Source organism: Macrobrachium rosenbergii, chromosome 10 (assembly GCF_040412425.1).
Source record: "Macrobrachium rosenbergii isolate ZJJX-2024 chromosome 10, ASM4041242v1, whole genome shotgun sequence".
Lineage (NCBI taxonomy): Eukaryota > Metazoa > Arthropoda > Malacostraca > Decapoda > Palaemonidae > Macrobrachium > Macrobrachium rosenbergii.
Genome location: NC_089750.1, coordinates 70,023,928 through 70,043,048, shown reverse-complemented (window position 1 = coordinate 70,043,048; position 19,121 = coordinate 70,023,928). Strand labels below are relative to the sequence as shown.

The 19,121-nt window shown below is 35.6% G+C and overlaps 1 protein-coding gene and 1 long non-coding RNA gene across 5 annotated transcripts in view; one reads left to right on the top strand and one right to left on the bottom strand.

Moving 5' to 3' along the window:
* Positions 1-3,089: 3,089 nt before the first annotated feature.
* LOC136842813 (uncharacterized) lies at positions 3,090-18,247 on the top strand. Its single transcript, XR_010854362.1, has 4 exons — positions 3,090-3,227; positions 8,350-8,667; positions 9,005-9,137; positions 17,517-18,247. It is a non-coding gene; the product is annotated as an uncharacterized lncRNA (long non-coding RNA).
* Positions 15,488-19,121, bottom strand: part of LOC136842810 (uncharacterized) — a 78,358-nt gene continuing 74,724 nt past the window's right edge. For all 4 annotated transcript variants that reach the window (XM_067110676.1, XM_067110675.1, XM_067110674.1 and 1 more), the window contains exon 20: positions 15,488-17,758. In XM_067110676.1, the coding sequence (XP_066966777.1) occupies positions 17,623-17,758 (136 nt within the window). In that variant the 3' untranslated portion in view covers positions 15,488-17,622. The remainder of the gene's footprint in view (positions 17,759-19,121) is intronic.

Sequence of the window (19,121 nt, the reverse complement as noted above, 5' to 3'; positions counted from 1 at the left end):
ATTAAAACCTGAGTTTACTTTGGTCTTCAACATCTTTTATTTATTTCATTTGTTGCTTATCTAAAATATTGTTGGGTGAGTTGTATATCTTTAATGTTTTTAAACTTTAAATGATTTAAAATTCTTATGCATCTTAGGGAGTATTATTGCATATTTTAGGTACTGAATTCGTGAAACGTGTTTTGTATAGGTGAATAAATAAAAATTTAAGGTAAATAATCAATTTTCAAAATCGTCTAAAAATGACTTTTATTACCATACTTTGTGACTATTATAATAATAGGTTTTATAATTTTATGAAATGATTCGTGACCTGTAACACATGATAATTTTAGTCTTTAAAAGATTTTTTATTTTTACTGGTAATTTCTTCAAAACTCATTACGATTGTTATGTAATTCAATTAATCTTAATTTTCCTTGACACATTATTGATCTTTGTCGTAAGAGAATTGTTTCTTTATAGGGTTTTAAAAACTCATTTGATTTTCTCAAATTCAAAGTGCCTTTGCGATCTTTGACATCTAGTACGCTATGTTGTAAAATCTCGACTGTACACAATACTTAAAGTTTATCTAGCAGTCAAGTTTCACTTCCCAACCCCCTTTTATTTGTTCTTTCTTGAGTATTGTTATATATGAGTTTTAAATTCACGCGCCTGCAGAAGTGTACAGTTTCACGATATTAATGAAAATCAGAAACAGAGAAAGAGTATTCAGTCAATATCTTATCGGCCAGCGCTGAAATACACCTTTACGCTTCTACGTTTTATTAGTTTATCATTTTATGTATCCCTATGAGAGAGAGAGAGAGAGAGAGAGAGAGAGAGAGAGAGAGAGAGAAGAATTTTCTACCTCATAAACTTCGAGTGGTATAAATAAAATGCCGTGCATAGCGCCGGTTAGACTAAAATTCCAACCTTGAGATTATTTGTCTTGCAATATTTCTTTCTCTTTAAATAAACCTGCCCCACTGTTCCCTGTTCTTTCTCTTCCTATTTCTAGCTTACGTTTTAAATGTTTTCTCGATTCATTAATTACTTTCTTTAATCATTTCCTTTTAAACTTCTTCCTTAACTATTTCCTATTCTTCTTTTTGTAGATTGCCTATAATTGAGTTTAACTATTTATTTATTTATTTATTTATTTATCTAAATTGGTTCTCTCATGTTTCACCATTTTCACGAGAGTAAAGGTATTTCAGCGTTTCATTCAGCATCAAATGTGGTCAGTGTTCTCTCCTTTTCAAAGCGTCTTTAACACAGTAATATTTCCTATAACTTCATTTCAACACAAAATCCTTGTTAGCACAAACTCAAGCTTAAAATCCAAAAAGATTTTTAAAGCGTACAGCATAATGTAGTTTCTCGTAGCTTCTATCACTGTAGTTGTATTGTAGCATCACCTTTTTTTTATATGGGATCATGAAGTAATTTTTTTTTCTGTTATTCAGCAGTCGTAACTTTTCTTGGATGCAGCCATCGCTTGAACGACTACTGCCTTTGTTTAATCTTCCCTACCTTCAGAGTTTTGTGGCAGCTGGCACCTTTTCATATCTTCATCAGAAAATCTTGAAACATTTTTTCCTTGCTGTAATACACAATCTGCATTTTAATATGCAGACTAAAGGTCATTTTTTTTGCCTATACTTGCTCACTGATTCTCTTTATTCAGAAATAATACTGGTTCCACTGGAATTTTACAAACAGAAGCTTACAAAATCATTAATTGTATCGGCGTGCAGTAATGAAAGCCCACACACGAATTAGCTAATCATATTGCAATTTCCAACCAAATTCCTTTTCCGAGGAGCAAGAATATAATATATTAATCAGCGTCACACTCAACCATCAGAGGTAATCCTTGGTCACATCTTTGATCTAAAAACCCTTAGAATGTACTTTTGCTCTGTACACGCCCTAGTTTAACTTGCTGATCGAACGGGAGGGAAAAGGAGACTGGTTAATATAAAAGGGAAGTTCTCCGTTTGGTGTCATTTCTTGTCCAAACACAGGTCCCGTTTGTTTATCTTTGGCGCGGGTGCGAAGGGAGGGGGACGGGGTGGGGAATATGCGATGCTGTTTGAAACAGATACGCGGAATGAGGAAACAACACTACAGGTAGATACGTAGGCGTGGCTAAGAACATTATATATTTACTCACAAGCGTGTTTATATATATATATATATATATATATATATATATATATATATATATATATATATATATATGTTAATGTGTGTGTAGTACACTCACCGGACCTTATCTGACTTTAGCACGATAACCTTTGATGACAAATGACAAAATTTCGATTGTTTAAAGTCTAATTTTGGTCCGAGCTGCCTTTCAAAGCTATATGTATTCGAATTGAAGGAATTAAACCAATTTGTATTGTACCACACAATGAGTTTTGGTGGCAATATTCTGAATTTCATTTCTGTCCTGCATATTAGAATTTCATTACATTGTCATACCAGGCAATTTAGGAGGTAAATCTATATAAAAATATATTTTATTTAACAAATAATTCCTTGTCTGAGAAAATACAAGGAAAATGGAGAGGCGTTGAAGAAGAAATGACAGCATGATTTATCTTTCAGGGACTTAACAACCCTGCTAAAATGGATTCCTCTTCAAGCTTTATTTTCAGAGGAAAACTTTTACGTTTATTTTCATTGTCAGAACATTATTCATGTCCGTTTAGCAATGCAGACCGTACTAGACATAAATGAATGTTAATACTGTATGCATTTTCAGCCTATTTGATTCCCAAATCTAATTCAACCTGGCCCTCTGTGCATTCTCTGTCCTCGATAATTCGTTGTGAATTTTCCAGAAACAATACTGAAGTTCTCCATTATTTGAAACCCTTACCGAAACAAACTGTTTACATCGATGACAGATAACATAAAATTCAACCTTTCACCAGAAGTTCATTTTAATAATATATAAAAAATCTTTTCATTCGCTTATCTGCCTCATGCGATGTTATTATAAAAATCGCACAATTCCTTGCACAAATAAACAATCATATGATGTTTATGCGGGTGTTCGGTAACGGGTATCCGTAATTTCGAAAGAGGTTCACAGATGGCAGCACAATCCAGGGGTTCTAATAAGTGCCAACCATTACTCCTTAGTGAAATGGCCACCCGTAACGGACGTGACGCCAAGTAACTTATTATTTTAATAAACGTCCTTTTTTATGGTGCATCACTACTTATATTCGGTAACTATTCGCTTACGATGGAATTTGTGTATTATATAGCTGTTCAAATAAACAGAATGAAAAGAAATAAATAAGTAGGAATTAGGCCTAGGTGGTGCTTATGTTCAATATAGTGTAGGCGTAGGTGTACTTTTTATTTAACTTTAAATACTTGTCGCTGTTCGGTAACACAATTATTAGATGGGATTGTTAAAATTGAAGGTATTTAAATCCAGTAATCGGTTTAAATTAGCTCGGGCAACCTTCACTTCCCAGGACCCATGATCTATACCTCTGCGATAGGACAAAAGCATAGGCCTAAGCTACTTGCATTTAATTGAGCTTTTTAGTTTCTGATTACATTTTTGTATAACTTTTAATGGATCAGTTTTTTATATTAAACATATTTATAAGATTTTTCATGTTCTAGAAGGTTTTGTTAGGTTTGCTTATTGCAAATGGAGGCGGCAGGTTTTTTTCCGACATTTAGGCCTATGTATAACATTTACAAACTACTACAGTAGAAAACCGGTGTTTTGGGTCCACTGAAAGCACAAAACGAGCTGATTTATCAATAGGATTGTTCACAAACCCCTTAAATAAGCCTTACTGTCTGAGAGGTCTTCATATAGCTAGTCTAATTACTATATTTCATAACTAACAACATCATGAGGAGTGGCAAGGACATTAAAGGGAATACGGCCTAACCTAGTCAAGGGTGTCGTGTATTACCAGATTTTAGTAGGGGTGGGATTTTGAGGATTGCTTACTGCATAGGTTTAATTTTGGATAAATCTTGTTGGAATATTTGTCATAGAGTGATGGAGGCCTGGCTCTTCCACATTGGGCATACCTAGAAGTTTTCACAGTTCATACTTACTTGCCAGGATTTGGGTTTTGACAGTATTTGGAAGTTGATCAAAGTATTTCTTGTTTTAATGGTAAAATATTTTACTGTCCAATATAGAAAAGGGTGCATATAATGCAGTACAGGTAAAATAATGTGAGAAATTTACCGTCTTTTGTTCATGGTTTTATGTTCATCCCCAGGGAGGTGGCATTAAATGTGGCGGCCTGTGGAACTTTTCTGTAGAATTACTGTTTTTAATCAGTGTAAAATATTTTTCTTGTTTTGTTGCATAATACAGTATAGCCTATAAAAATTTAATAATGTTTCATTAAATGCAGGCTGGCATACTTACTTCTGTAGCAAGTTGATGAATGTACGTACATGATCTCTGTCGAGGTTGTTCATCTCCTGCTTTAGGGAGTAGAATGAGAGGCAGCCAGTTTTGGGAGGGAAACTTGGTTTCTGTCTTACTCCTTTCTTTCTGTTTTTTGAGTTCCCTTTGTCCTTTCTCCCCTCCCATTCTGTTCCTTTCTGATGCCAGTGTCAGTCAGTCATTCTGCTCAGATCTACAGATCACTACGAAGGTGAGGGTCAGGAGTCTGCTCTGTGATAATCCAGGATTTCTCAAGTGTTCCTTTTCAAATTGGAGAAACGCCAATGTTGTTCCCATCAGGTATCAAGCTCCTGGAGTAGAGGCATGCCTATCTGCTTTCTACATTCTTTACAGGAAAGTCATTCCCTCATGACAGATATCATCTGCAATTTTCTTTTGCAGGACTGGTTATTGTGCTATGTTCTGATCAGTCTGTTGATCAGTTTTAGTACTTTCATTGAGATACTTTAAATATTTCAGAGGGACAGGTTTGGGCTGAGACCTCCCATCCATATTTTTCTGATTCTTTTCATTTCAGTCTTGGGTATTCTGTTTGCTTTTTATTGTTCAGCAGTTTTTGTTTCTGCTGCCTTGTGCTGGTTTATGAGGCTAGTCATCAGTACCATCTTTTGGATGAATTCCTTCCACTGTGCTGCTCATCTTTGAGAACTACTAGAGTATTGTACTTGTACTCCATCTGTCCTCTTGCATTGCATGTGTGTATGCACTACTTGTTCATATGTGCTGTGAGTGTTTATGCACAGCGCGTGACTCCTGCACCATCAGCTTATGAGATGGATACCATTTCAGTGTTCCATTGTAACTAGTACTAGCAATCAATCAGCACCCATCAGATTGCTGATTGGTTGCTAGTGCTGTTGTAGCAGCTGTGGTTGGTGTATGATGTGTGTGTACATCAAGCATTCCTACCTTGGGGGAGAAAGCCTTTAGCTGGTAGGTGCCTGAGTGAGTTTATTTTCACAAATGTTCATGCCTACAAATAGTCCTGGACATTGAGGATTGTGGCCCAAGGTTTTTTGTGATTAGTATACGGACCACATTGATAGGCATGTTTTTCAATGATATCCATACACTGCACATGCTCAGTGCAGCTCATGTACAGTATGGCTGAGGTCTGTGCATTTTTATGATTGGACACCATCCATGTTCATCACAGCCCTGGACTGGTATGGTCCACAGTCCGTCCCCTCCAGACAGGGTTTGCTTGTTAGGAACCAATCATTTGCTGCTCAGTCTCCTTTTGCAGTGGAAGAGCTTCCACTTTCATTGGGATCCCATGATTGAAACTATCCATACAGCACCCACATGAAGAGCTCATAAGTTGGTAGACATTGACTAGTGTGTGATGCACTCTTTTGAGGATCTGCTGTCTTGCAGAGTGCTCTTAATAAGGGTGCAGAGGCATGCTTGGTCGGTTTAGATATTAAAGTAGCTTTAAACCATGTGAATCATGACACACTTATCTACAAGCTGAGAATATTGGAAATTGGTGAATCTTTCAATGATGCTTTAATTGAAATTTTAATAGGCAGAACCCAAAGGGTCTTGTGTTGATTGCCAGTATAGTACAAGTAGCTTTAAGTAATGCCATTTCAGGTGCTCCTGAGGGTGGTGTTCTCGGACCTTTGCCATTTACTACCTATACCATTGACATGTGGCAAGGTCTGGAGAACAAACTGGTTGCATATGCTAATGTTGCTACTCTTACTTGTTGTTCCTTCTCTGCACCTTAGGTTGCAGAATCCTTGAATAGAGATCTGGCACACATTCATAAGTGAAGTAGTCTTTGGAGTATGAAGCTTAACCCTAAAGCTTAAAGTATGAAAGTTAGTTGGTCAAGAACACATTTGCCTTTTTATCATGACTACATTTAAACAGTTTCCTTTTAAATGTCAGTAACTTTTAAGATTTTAGGTGCAACTTCTGATAAGAAATTGACTTTTGCCATCCTCTTGTTTAACAAGAAGTTGGTATCTTACAGACATTTTTTTAATGTTTCATGATGAAGTTTTTATATCTTGTGTTGTAACTTCTTTCTTGCAGGGGTACTGTTCTCCACTGTGGTCTTCTGGTGCGCGACTCGCATTTCAAACTCTTGGACAGGGTTGTACCATCAATTAGGTTTATTTTGCTAACTCTTAATGATCTAGCTTTTTTGTGTGCAACACTAGGCATGCTGCTTCTGCAAACAGTGTAATGCTTTATAGTATCAGGTTTACTAATTCTTAGTTTGCTAGGATTTTTATCATGGCTACAGTTAAAATGTGGCATGGTTTATATAGTGCAGTTGTGGAATCTTCTGATCTCCAAATACTTAAGCGAGGAGCAAATTCATTCCTGCTTTATGTTGACATCACCTGAATTCACATGTATTGGTTTTATTTTCTGTTCCCTCATGTTTATGAACTTATCACTTCCCTCATGTTTAATAACCTATCACCTTTTCCTGTAACTTGTCTCTCTTTGCAGACTGATTTCCCATTGGAGCTCTCATAGGTTTATAGTCTGTTGACTCTGTCCATAAGGGTTTTCACCTGAAGATTTACAGAAAGAAAGAAAGAAAGACAATTCTTACATGATAACTCCCTTACACAAGTTGTGCAATGTAGGGGGTGCATGGTGCAGTAATCGTTTCTAGGTGTATTGTACATGTGCATGCCAGTAGTGATACAGCCATGTCCAGTAGCACCTTGCACTCAGATTGTTCTTTGCCTGCTGCTGCACTTGTTTGCTCCAAGAGCCCATTTCAGTGTCCTGCTTAGCCAACGCCCATTACCAGATCCTGCAATTGGCATTGCAGGGGTGGACGATGTTTATGTTTAGTTCTTTCTAGGGGTGGCTTGTGCCTGGTTGCATCTAACGCTGGCTGTTCTTCTACAGGGTCTAGATTCAAGTCAATAGCCCTTGTGAGCGTGTTCCATATGAATAGGGCTCATCTTCTGAATAATAATAATAAAGATAGATGCTTGGGATCACTGGAGCCAAGATAGATGCTTGGGACCACTGGAGCCACCCTATTCTCATCTAACACTCCCATTGCCATGTGTACTCGACATTTCCATCACCCAGTCCCTCCTGTTACTCAACCTGCAATCACTGCCAGAGTCCAATTCAACCAGTACCATTTCCTGGTTATATTATGTGCATGCACTCAGTCATGTCTTGTGCTCCACCCAATGTGAATTTGTACAGTATTTTTCCAAGTATGCAAATCAGTTACTTATGCACAATTTCTAACCCTAACCACCCCACATTTGTCTCTGTAGCTGAAGGAAAAGTAATGTTGATATTCAGGTGAGTGGGAAGTTTCTGTAACCCTCACGCACCCTCTGATAATTACTGACTTAGTACCATCTTCAACAACTGAAACAGCCTTTTGCTGAAGGCTACTCATAAATAAATGCTTGGGCTTGTATACCTAGGGAAAATTATCTTGATTTGTTATATTAGTATAGTATTTAAGGATCAAATATTTTTTATTAAATGAAACCTGTAAAAAAGTTTTGACATTTAAATAGATGTCATTCCTTCAACAGAAGCAGGGTAGAAACCCTTACATTATTAGTTGGAAAAATTTACATAAACGTATTTCTCTTCACTGGAATATACATATACTGCAGATCATATGTTTGGATAAATGTTAAAACTATTGAAGGCTGTCTTTTTAACTATTTGCTACCAAATGGTTTTCTAGAAAAATTTAGTTTAGAATACGGAGGAATTCTCATAAGCCTAGCAAGTGGGGGTTGCTGATTAATCAGAATACTTTGTGGAGGAGACTACAGTAGTACTTATTCCAATCTTAACTTATATATGTATTCTTATAAGGGGAATTCCAATCTTAACTTATTCTTATAAGGGGGGCACCAATTTTTATTGACATTCACTATTTTTTTCAGGAAACTGAGGTTGCATTTGCTGGATTCAGGCATTACTGGACATGCATTGCAGTGAATGCTCAGGTTTTTGTTTTAACAAACCTGTATGCTATGTGCATATAAGTGCAGACGATGAGTCAGTTGCATCAAGGAGTCATATCTCGTAAGCCAAGTTAAAAAGAAGGATTTCAAGAATGGAAAACTTAATTTTTCAGTCATGTTGTTGGTCACTGTATGAAACTACTGATCTACAGCTTCATCAAAGGCCAGGCAAAGCGGTTTACTCACTAGCTCATTAGCATAATTTTTCCAGTGTGCTTGCTGATACCTAGCATATGTGTAAGTATAAAAGTCTATCATGCTTCTGTTTTGAGGCTGTCTTAAGAAAACCTGCTGCTATTCACAGGAATATACTGTACACTAGATAATTTTGTAGGATAAATATAATAACTTTTGAAGGCAGCCTTTTAAGCATTTAACTTATTTAACTGTTCACTTAGAAAATTGTTCAGAAGGATTAGATATTCTCTTAAGACTAGCAACTTTTGCTTGGTAATCAGAATACTTTGTGGTTTGGAATATTGTAGTACCTATTCCAATCGTAATCATCCATGGATTCTCATAAGAGGGACATCATTTGTCATTATTGACATCCTATTTTTTTTTTTTTTTACAGGAAATTGGAATAACATTTGGTGCACTCATGTGTTACAAGGCTTACAGGAAATTAACTATTTCTCATTTTCATGAACCTGTAGAAACTGTTCATACAAGTGTGGGATTCACATCATGGAGACATATCTTGTAAGGCAAGTTGAAATGAAGCAGTTTGTTAAGAAAAAAAAACATCACTTTTCAGTTGTGTTGTTGGTCAAATTGTTTAAAAATCCTGATCAGGAATTAATAATCAAGATTCAGTATTAATTTATGTGAAACTTACAACCTAGTTATTGCCAGGTAAGATAGTTAGCTCACTATCCTTATTTTTTCAATGTTCTTGCCTCTTTTCTGAGGCTCTTGAAATTGAATTAGACTACATGTACGTATTGGATCCTTCACCCATCCACAAAAAAGTCTGGAGAAGACTCCTCAGAATGCACAGAACTGTTAATCAAGTTTTTAACAAGAAATGTGACATCACATTTAAAACACACACACCAGTTGTATTTGGCCAGAAAGTAAAGGTATTCTCTGGGCAAATTAGATTCCACCAGTGGAAGTTGGGGACCCTTTTTTATATTTATTCTCTCCACTTTGAAAACCCATCTATGAAAGGGAAACTGGATTCTTCACGCCACCTATCATAAACCAGTGAAAGTAACTACCTTCATCTTGGCAGCAATCTCTTAGGAACTCAGTGAACTATAAGACTTGAGATATATACCAGGTACCAGCATTACTTATTTCTCCTAATTCTCTCTTCTCTGCTGTCATTTGCATATACAGTACTTTTTTTCATTCGGTGAAATCATCCATAAGCTTTGCAAGGGGAAAATACAGTCCAGATGATGCATCATGTTTTGCAATTTTCATCCATCTTCTGACTGGCAAGCTGCTGGCTCACTCTAATTACCAAGAGGTTTCAGTGGAAACGTTCATGTAAAGACAGTACAGTACATGTATCTCTTAACATTATCTCAGATGTAGAACTCAAGATTTGAGGTTAGCTTGGGAAACAGGGATGTCTAACTGAGATTTTGATGCAGCTCAGCTGGTTCTTAGATCACTGACTTGACAGTATTTTAAATCACAATGAATTATAGTAGGGCCCCCCCAAGTTATGGTGGCACTGACTTAAGGCGTTCTGATCTTATGGTGCATTTTCAAATACATTTATTAAGAATAGGTATCTAGTTATGGTGCCATTAACGGCAATTACAACAAGAATAGGTATCTAGTTACAGCGCCTACTTGTTAATAGGCACCACCTTATGGCAGAATTTGACTTGTGGTGTGCCGCTGGGATGGAATCCCCGCTGTCAGTTGGGGACTCCCTGCATACACATTGGCAAAGGTCTGTATAGCAGGAAGAACAAGGCTTTAGTAAGAAAAGCATTGTTTTCCAATGGCACTTCAGAAGGCCGATGATTCTCAGTAATTAAGACTAGGATCTCCTTAGGGTTTCCTCATCACAGGGTGCTGTGGTAACAGCTTTTGAGAAAATATGAAAGCTGCAACTCCTCTCATAAATAACAAGCAGTAACATGGTACATAATTTGTAAAGATGAACTATGAAATTATTCAGCAGAGGTTGATTGCACGTTTGATGGGCTGACTGTCTTCGCAATATATAGACTGAAGCAGTTATTGCAACTGGCTTCCCAAATCTTCTGCCTAGAGCATCCAGGGAAATTTTTCTTCTCACCAAAAGATGCTGCCACATTCTCAAATGCTACTCATTATACATGGGATTTCTAAAGATCCTTGCAAAAGGACTAGTTCTTTGTTATGTTGTTACAAAGTGCTAATAACAAGTTGCAAAAGCTATGTAGGAAGGAATTACATATGTGGAATTTGGATGAGGAATAATTAGCCAGAAAAATAGTAGCATTGATATGAAAGTTGTAGGATAAAGTTTAGTAGATAGGCCAAAGAAATCATGGGAAAAGATCTTGAAGACCTTCACTGTGGGAATTCAAAGACCTACACTATGGGAATTCAAACAGAGAATGCACTAGACAGCAGTGAGTGGAGAGAAATCCAATCATTCTAAAATTTATTAAGGGAAAATATAATGTAAAATTATTATTATTGATATAACTACAACTACATGTGCACAACCCATTCCTTCTCTCTGAAGAGCTTCTAAGGTAGGAGTTGATTTGTTGACAAGTCATGAGGTGATGGCTTCTCCTTACCTTGCAACCTAGTGCCCCTGGAGATGAGAAACTTTTCAAACAGATGTAAGAGTTATAATGCACAAAGGTCTGTGTCCACAAACAAGACATTGTCATCTCTGTGCAGTAAAACAGTTACTTTTTTCCTGTGCTTATGTAAAAATGCCATTCACCTTTGCCATACCATTGCCGAGTTGTCATCATAGCCTAACCTTATGGTGAGTAAATGCAGTTCAAATCTGTGACAAAATATATGTAACTAGTTACATAAGCACACACTGATCACTTCCAGTTCAGGATGCCCATACGTATCAGGAAACCTGGACTCCCAAATGTCTTTTAAAGTTACTGGTTGTTACCAATCATTGATCCAAATCGGCCAAGAATACTGAAGAGCTGCAAATTGCTTACTTAGTAATGAATTTGCATCCAACTCCAGTTACCGTGCTTATTTGGTAGTTATTCAGACCCTGTGTTTCAGAGCACATCTGAATCAGAGAAGTACAATAAGAATTCATTCTTACAATACCAATTTATTACAACTTTTCTGCAAGCAGAACCAGTATACCTAGATTTCTAATGATTGCATGTGCCTACCCACCTAAGTTTGTTAATTCAACTGACTTTCGTCATTTCCTTTTACATTCTTTCTACCTTTGTGATTCGGAATAACAAAAACACATCTCTCCTTTCTGTGTTTTAATGTCTAACTAGCTACAGTACTGCAGTGTCTCACCAGCACAGGCGGAGTTTTGTACACATTTTGGTGTGCGATGACCAGGATCTTGTTCGCTGATGCCAAGCAGTAAATTTAAAATTCAAATAAATTATAAAAGAGACAAAACTGAGAATCATATGTTTAGACTAATGTTGTAACAAGTAGCAACTCTTCATACATATAGTAAAGGATTTCTAAGGACAATATTTTTAAGTACTGCAATTCAGATGGTTTGCAAAAAAAAAAAAAAAAAAATTTAATGGGAGTGCCTTCCTTCCTTCTGTCTTGATTTGTTTCCTCAGTGCAGCTGCTTCCATGCACCAAAGCAGCCAGGAACAAACGTGACAACTTGTGGCGGCCCCACTTGTGAGCGTTACTCACCAAAGATGATTCAAGACTGAATGTTTAAATTTAAAGTTTTGGCATTTGAATAGTTTTATTTTTATTTTTTATTATCCAAAATTAATGTGGAAAAAACTGAGGGTGGAATGAATATTCAGTGCTGGTACCGGGATCTGTGGTGGAAGTGTTACTAACCCAGAAGTATTTAGATCCAAGATGATTTTGTGGGATTAGGCTAATCGTATTCGTTCATTTTTGAGGATGGAATTACCTCAATTATCAGTCCATGTATCCCAGAGTTTGACTGTTTTTAAAGCCAAGACTTGTCAGGTCATCCTGCCTATCTTCCAGGATAACAGTAGTTGGGATGATTGTATTCATAATTCGATAAGTTTGGGTCTTTCTTAGGATACAGTCTAGGTTAGGGTCATCCTCACAGGGTGCGTGCAGTCTAATAAGGAGTCTTGTCTCTCAAGTTTCACAAGTGAAAAAATGAATATCATAAAAAGCTTATATCTTAAATGTTTTAAGAAGGTTTTTTATTTTTCATTTTTAAGAAATTTCAGGGACATTAGTCACTCTTGGACTTTCTTACAGATGTCTTGAGGTAAATAACAAATAGTTTAGATTAGAGCACATACTTAAAATAATGTTAGAGCCCAAATTTTCATTTAGGAAAACATTTCCATAGTTGCCAAGTAAAGGGAATGACGAAATGTGGGTGCTAACGATTTGTACTAGTTCATGAGGTAGAGGCACTGTAAGTGATAGTAGTAGTTCCCTGTTGAAAAATCTTTTAGATAACAGCTGCAGCAGCTTTTAGAAGGCAGTGAGCAGAGTATCTTAAAGAGATATTCCCGGAGGATGCTGATATCTAGGTTTGGGAATGATATTTTAATACTTCAGTTGTAAAATAGACTGGAAACATTCAGCATTAATTCTCTCATCATTGTACTCACAGGAAGCCTTACAAACATCACCTAGTTTGGCAGATGATCTGGGTTTTAAAGGCTGTGGCAATGAAAGCTTGCTTTAAAACTTAACACCAAGTACAGGCATCATCAAATATGCAGAATTAAAGTACAGTGGTACTTATTCAAAGGAAATCATGGTGTGGGAGCACAGTACATCATCATCTAACCAATAAAATCTTAGTTTAGCTGGAGTTTAGCTTCATACACTACTGTACTGTGTTTTGTTTTAAGAGAGGCAGCATTGCTGCTTCCATTTAGTGGGAGTAACTACAAGACTAACATCACCTATGTACTGTATTAGCTTAGACCAACAATTACATCACTAGTATGGACTAAGAAAACCAAAGGTTTCAGAACACTATCTTGTGGAATGCTAAGCATGATACTTAGGCTCACTAACAATGCCATCAAAACTCTGCTGCTATAATGAGACTATCTTTGCACTCTCCAGCAACACATTATGAAGTTTATAAAATTTTATGGTCAAGCAAGTTGAAGAGTGCAGTAAGATCATTCTGAACAGATTTAGAATAATTTATTGTCTAGGTTCTTTTAGATGTAACTAGTTAGACCTAGTTACACTCATGTTGAGAAGTAGCACCTTGATTGAAAGTACTTCATGGTTGAAAAATCAACTGTTGCTCAACCTCACAGAGCTGTGGAAGGGTGGAGATTGGTTCGCAATGGTCACTTGTTATCAAAGGAAATCTGAGCATAATTGCCATTTTAATGGCAGGTACAGTAATTGAAGATATCCTGCTGCCTTTGTTTGTTTTCATGTCAGGGATATTATCCACAAATGTTTCAGGTTTATTTTCTCCTGGACCTATACTCACAATAGGTAGAGTATTACCCTCAGTTGGGGGAAGTCTATGTTCCAGCAGGTCAGTAATACTAATGCAGTTTTCTTGCTTGCTTATCCTTGGTATAGATTTCCATGGTCAGTTTCTTTTTTGCCTCTTGTTGGAAGTAACTACCAATGTTGTACTACTAATGAACTTGTGCAATCCATGACCTCCCATTACTCCTGCTCCCCTTCAGGTTTCATTGTAGCTTCATTTGCCTCAAGTTGATAATAGTGCTAAGCAAAAGTGCTGGAACCAATTTAATAATTTATAAAAAAATGTATATTTTCAATACACTCATTAGTTTTACCATAAGGACCATCTACTGCCCATTCCAGTTCTGTTTCAGACCACAATAGTAGGTGGATCTGCTTTCTCACTAAGGCCTGCAGGTTTCAGTGAGCACTGCTTACTGGTTAGAAGTCAATCTTCTTCCCAGATTGGTAGTGTCTGGGAATTTATGAACGCACAAAAGGCTTAAGTAAAATTAATAGATTTGTATTGAAAACATTTTTTTTTTATTGAAAGACTGTATCTTAATGTTATTTCATTGTATTATATCATTAAAATTTTAAGTGAAAATGCTCTACCAGGTTTAAGTGAATTTTAAATGAAAATACTATACAATATTTATACTGAAATGCTTGTTAAATTTTGGGTTCAGTCATTAAGTTTTCATTATCTTAAGATTTTTTCTCTTAATTGGTTTCCAAAGAAGAAAATTAAAATTTGCTAGGACTTTCATGAGGTCCAGATCATTGAGATCTAATTGTAATACAAAGTACTGTAATCAGTTTTAATTAAATCTTCCCCTATAAATTGTTAAACATTTTCCAACTACTGTAATTGTAATACAGCCAAAGTAGACAAGGGTTACTCAAATTTCTTTTTTCCAAGAAAATAGAACTCCGTTTCATTTTAATTTTAGCAGCCAGGATGATTCCCATGTTAGTGGTTGACCTAAAACAATTTTTGTGGAAGCTTTAAGTCTGTTGAGCATGAATAAACCATCCTGTATTATATGCAGCACATCAGCAGATATTCAGTTTTCTGAATCAAGTTTGTAACTAAGAAATTGCATGTGTCAAAGCAAAATATCCAGTCTGTGAAAAGCTTATACATTTCTAGTTTGACAGTAAAATGCTTTTTTTTTTAAATTTTAAAATATAATTTTCTTGTGAATCACAACAAATTTTTACAATTTTTTTTAAACAAAAATTCTTTATAAAGAAAAATTTCACCACTTGGTAACATATCAACTTAAAGCAGTGACAGAAAAATAATGTCATACAAAGTTACGAGAATGAAATCAATAGAAATTAGTTCATAAAAATTAGCCATGAACAATAAACAGATACTTTAGGAACATCTTACATTTAATCTTTATGGAACCTCTGCTTTAAATACTTCACATCTTATGAGAAGAAAAATAAAACAGGAATATTTTTAGATATAAATTTACTTTGGTTTTTAAGTTCATACATTTGAAGTAACAAAAAATAAATAAGTAAAAGGTACCTTTTGCCAATATTTACAACTACAGCCTCATGATATTATTACTGTACATGGATACAATTAGTCAACCACTGAATGATGTTTTCAGTTGTTTACTCAGTTATTAAAGGAATCGGTAGGATTTTATTCCAGGGACAAAAAGGTGTAGAAAAAATAAACCAAATTTGTCCAGTTGTTCTTTTGCATGGTATATGAAATGTCATTTGTCCAAGCTACTCTTTGAACTGATTAAAAAGAAAACTAAGTTTGAAGAAAATTCATTTCACCATCAAATTCAAGAAGCTCCAAGTACAAGTTGCAGTTACCTGATTTTGCTGTACTGAACTTCACCAACATTCTCTGTGCCAGTATAAGGAAAGAGTGAAAGACTTCAAATATTACTCTAAATAAAATGCATCACTATATGAATAATTTAAGTTTTATTCTAAATAAAATGCATCACTACATAAATAACAAAATTTCAAATACCTCAAGAGTATACCACTTTGAAAAGTTCCACACATATGAAGGTAAAAGTTTCTCCTAGAATATCAGGAAAATATTTTGCATCATTTGGAAGTTTTTCCATGTACTGTATAGAGTTTTCTTTTATTTTGCCTCAAAAGCCTTCTATTTGGCTAACTTGGTTATACACTAGACTAGTCTTAGTCTTGGGGTCTGGACAGATTTTTGCATTTCATAAACGGGACAGGTTTTTCCCGCCCAACCAGGAGATAAAAAATGACAAAGCCATTATTTACTTGTTGAATAATACTGTACTGTGCTAGTTTTCATTAAATGGAAAACTGTCCTAAAAAGTCACTACAATGCATTACCACAAAATCTAACATTACCCACAATAAAATCAAAATATGCAAAACCTAAAGATATTGTACAATGAATGTGAAGATTATAGTTAATAAACAATTGTGACTGTCAGTCTGGAATGTGCTGAACTCAAAATCTCATTATCATCAAAACAAGACATACAATAAGTTAACTAACAATTGAAAAGACATAAGATATGCTATGAGTGATTTATAAGCTCCACAAACACACACATTCTATTCCATTATTTCATTCGAGAATCCCACCAGGTCAAAGTTTCAAAATAAAAACACATTATAAAAATTTGAATGTATGATCGAGCAAGTAAATCCCAAAGAAGAACAGAGAATTTAGAAAATGAAGGTGTAGGTCAATCATGTATGCTTATATGTTGTAATCCTCTACATATGCATCAGTTTCCCTACATCTTCAAGAAGTAATATAATTAAAGTGATTACTTGAATGGACAATGAAGATAATGAGGCACAAAAAATTTAGACAGGCTGGCTTTTTATTTAAACAGTTAAAGCCAGGAAGACTTCTGTGAGCATAATAGAGAGAAGTGAGAAAAAGGAAATTGCAGAGTAGAAGGGCTTTTGCAAAATTTAAATGCAATTTAGTACCCCATCTACTACATTACTACTTTCAACATATAGTCTAGTCAAAATTTTGTATGAAATATTTTAAAATCTGGAAAACAACTGTGAGGAGCATACAAAGCACCAGGAAACAACTGTGAGGTTAACTACAAGCTACATAGAAAACAATACCTAATTGCAAAATAAACTTCTATAACAACACAAAACAATGCAAAACCAATATCAATACTTAAAACAGCTTCAATAATAAAATTGTCTTCAGAATAGAAATTTTAAACATCTGAACTCTACATCTTAACTGCATTACTTTGGAAGTGAACAAAAAACATCTGTGGCAATGCTCATGCTAAGTTAAGACATTCAAAATCGAACTTGGAGTCCCAGTATGTATATACTGTATATCTTTAAAATGGTCTCTTGCATATGAAAGCATTACTGTACATAATCTTAGCATTCTCACCAAAAATATATACTGTACTGATGTAAATAAATCTATGTTATATACAATCTTTGGATAACACTGGGGAAAAAATAATTTTCTTGTTTTGCAGGGCCTGATTTGTTGTCTAAAACTGGAATGACCTTTCCCACATAAACTTTGCTTGAATTGAGCCAAAATTAAGTTAATCTACTGCATAGTCAAAACGAGGTTCACTTTCATGACGGATGGAGTGAGTGATCAGGAAGAAGCCTAGCAAGAAGTGATGTTAGCACCAACAAAGATGACTGAAGGCCTGCCGCTTGCTGACCTTGCATCCACACTGAACTATAGACTTCACGTAGTGCTAGCACCCTGGGTAAAAATATACATAATATAAAGTAAAATTTCTTGTAGAAGAGATTACACACACTATAACAGAAAAGATACTAACTTGTCAACAATCTTAATTCTCTATTCATCTGAAAATTTCTCAGAAAGCGGCAACTTTTACATTTAGCTGATTTAACACAATTACTCTCAAATTACTAATGTATACATTCACAAATGGTTTCTACAATCATGCATAGATGGAGATACAGCAGACCTGATAGGCAAGGAGATCTGAATACCAGAAAAATAAGTAGGGTGAGAAATGTCAAGCTGCTGTGCTTCGCTTTTGTGTTTACCTTAAATTTTCAAATAATCATTAGGGGTTCTTTATTTCTTCAGCATACTCATTCCTTCATTAAAAAGTCTATCAAATGATGAAAATTTTACACTAAGTTTGTTATAATATGGAGATCTCATGAGGTTCTGGAATATCATGTTGAGATGTTATTGTAATAAAAAGGTTCCAACTTTTGCAGGCCACTTCCCTACTGAATTCTGAGGAAAAAACAAGACTTATGATATAAATACTTTAACATAAGTCCATGATGTAAGAGTACTTGAGAACAAACTCTCCTGTACTATTCATCAGCAAGAAAAGTTTCCCTTTGTTAGAAACACAATGAAAGAAACCGGCAACTAAGATGCAGGGATACAGAGCACAACCATTTTTACACACACACACACACACACACACACACACACACACACACACACACACACACACACACACACACTCTCTCTCTCTCTCTCTCTCTCTCTCTCTCTCTCTCTTTTTTCACAATACTGGGTGCACTTTAAAAACATCTGCTCAGGGTACTGAGAACATTCACCTACACATTCCCCTTCCCATGCATAGACTTGGGATGTACTGCAGTCCCATATTTTTAGTAAAAGACTACTGCTAGGTGAGGATAAAAATTCCTTACAGAGCAAAACAAATAAAACAAGATCTTAGAAGGAGCTTCTTGCATGTCAATGTCATTACTGACCAGTTGTCATGGTATTTTGCTTACATGGTCATATCCAACAGGGTAAAAGAAATCAAATGTCGCCAATGGAGTAAATTGGGAAGAAGCAGGAATTTACTAAGGTCTTAACCACGATCTTAATATCACTTTTTTAATGCTTATCATTGAGGGTAAGCCTAACTCGTCCTAAAATACTTCCTAGAGCAGGTAGAACAAGAAGGAACAGAGGTGTCTGCTACCACTGGAGGTGCAAAACCGTCCCAAGACGGAGCAACCAATTTCATCTTATATCTCCTCTTCTTACCAAAATTCTTCAATTGCTTTGGAGCCCAATTACGACACTCGGAACAGAGATTACTTACATTACAATCATTAGA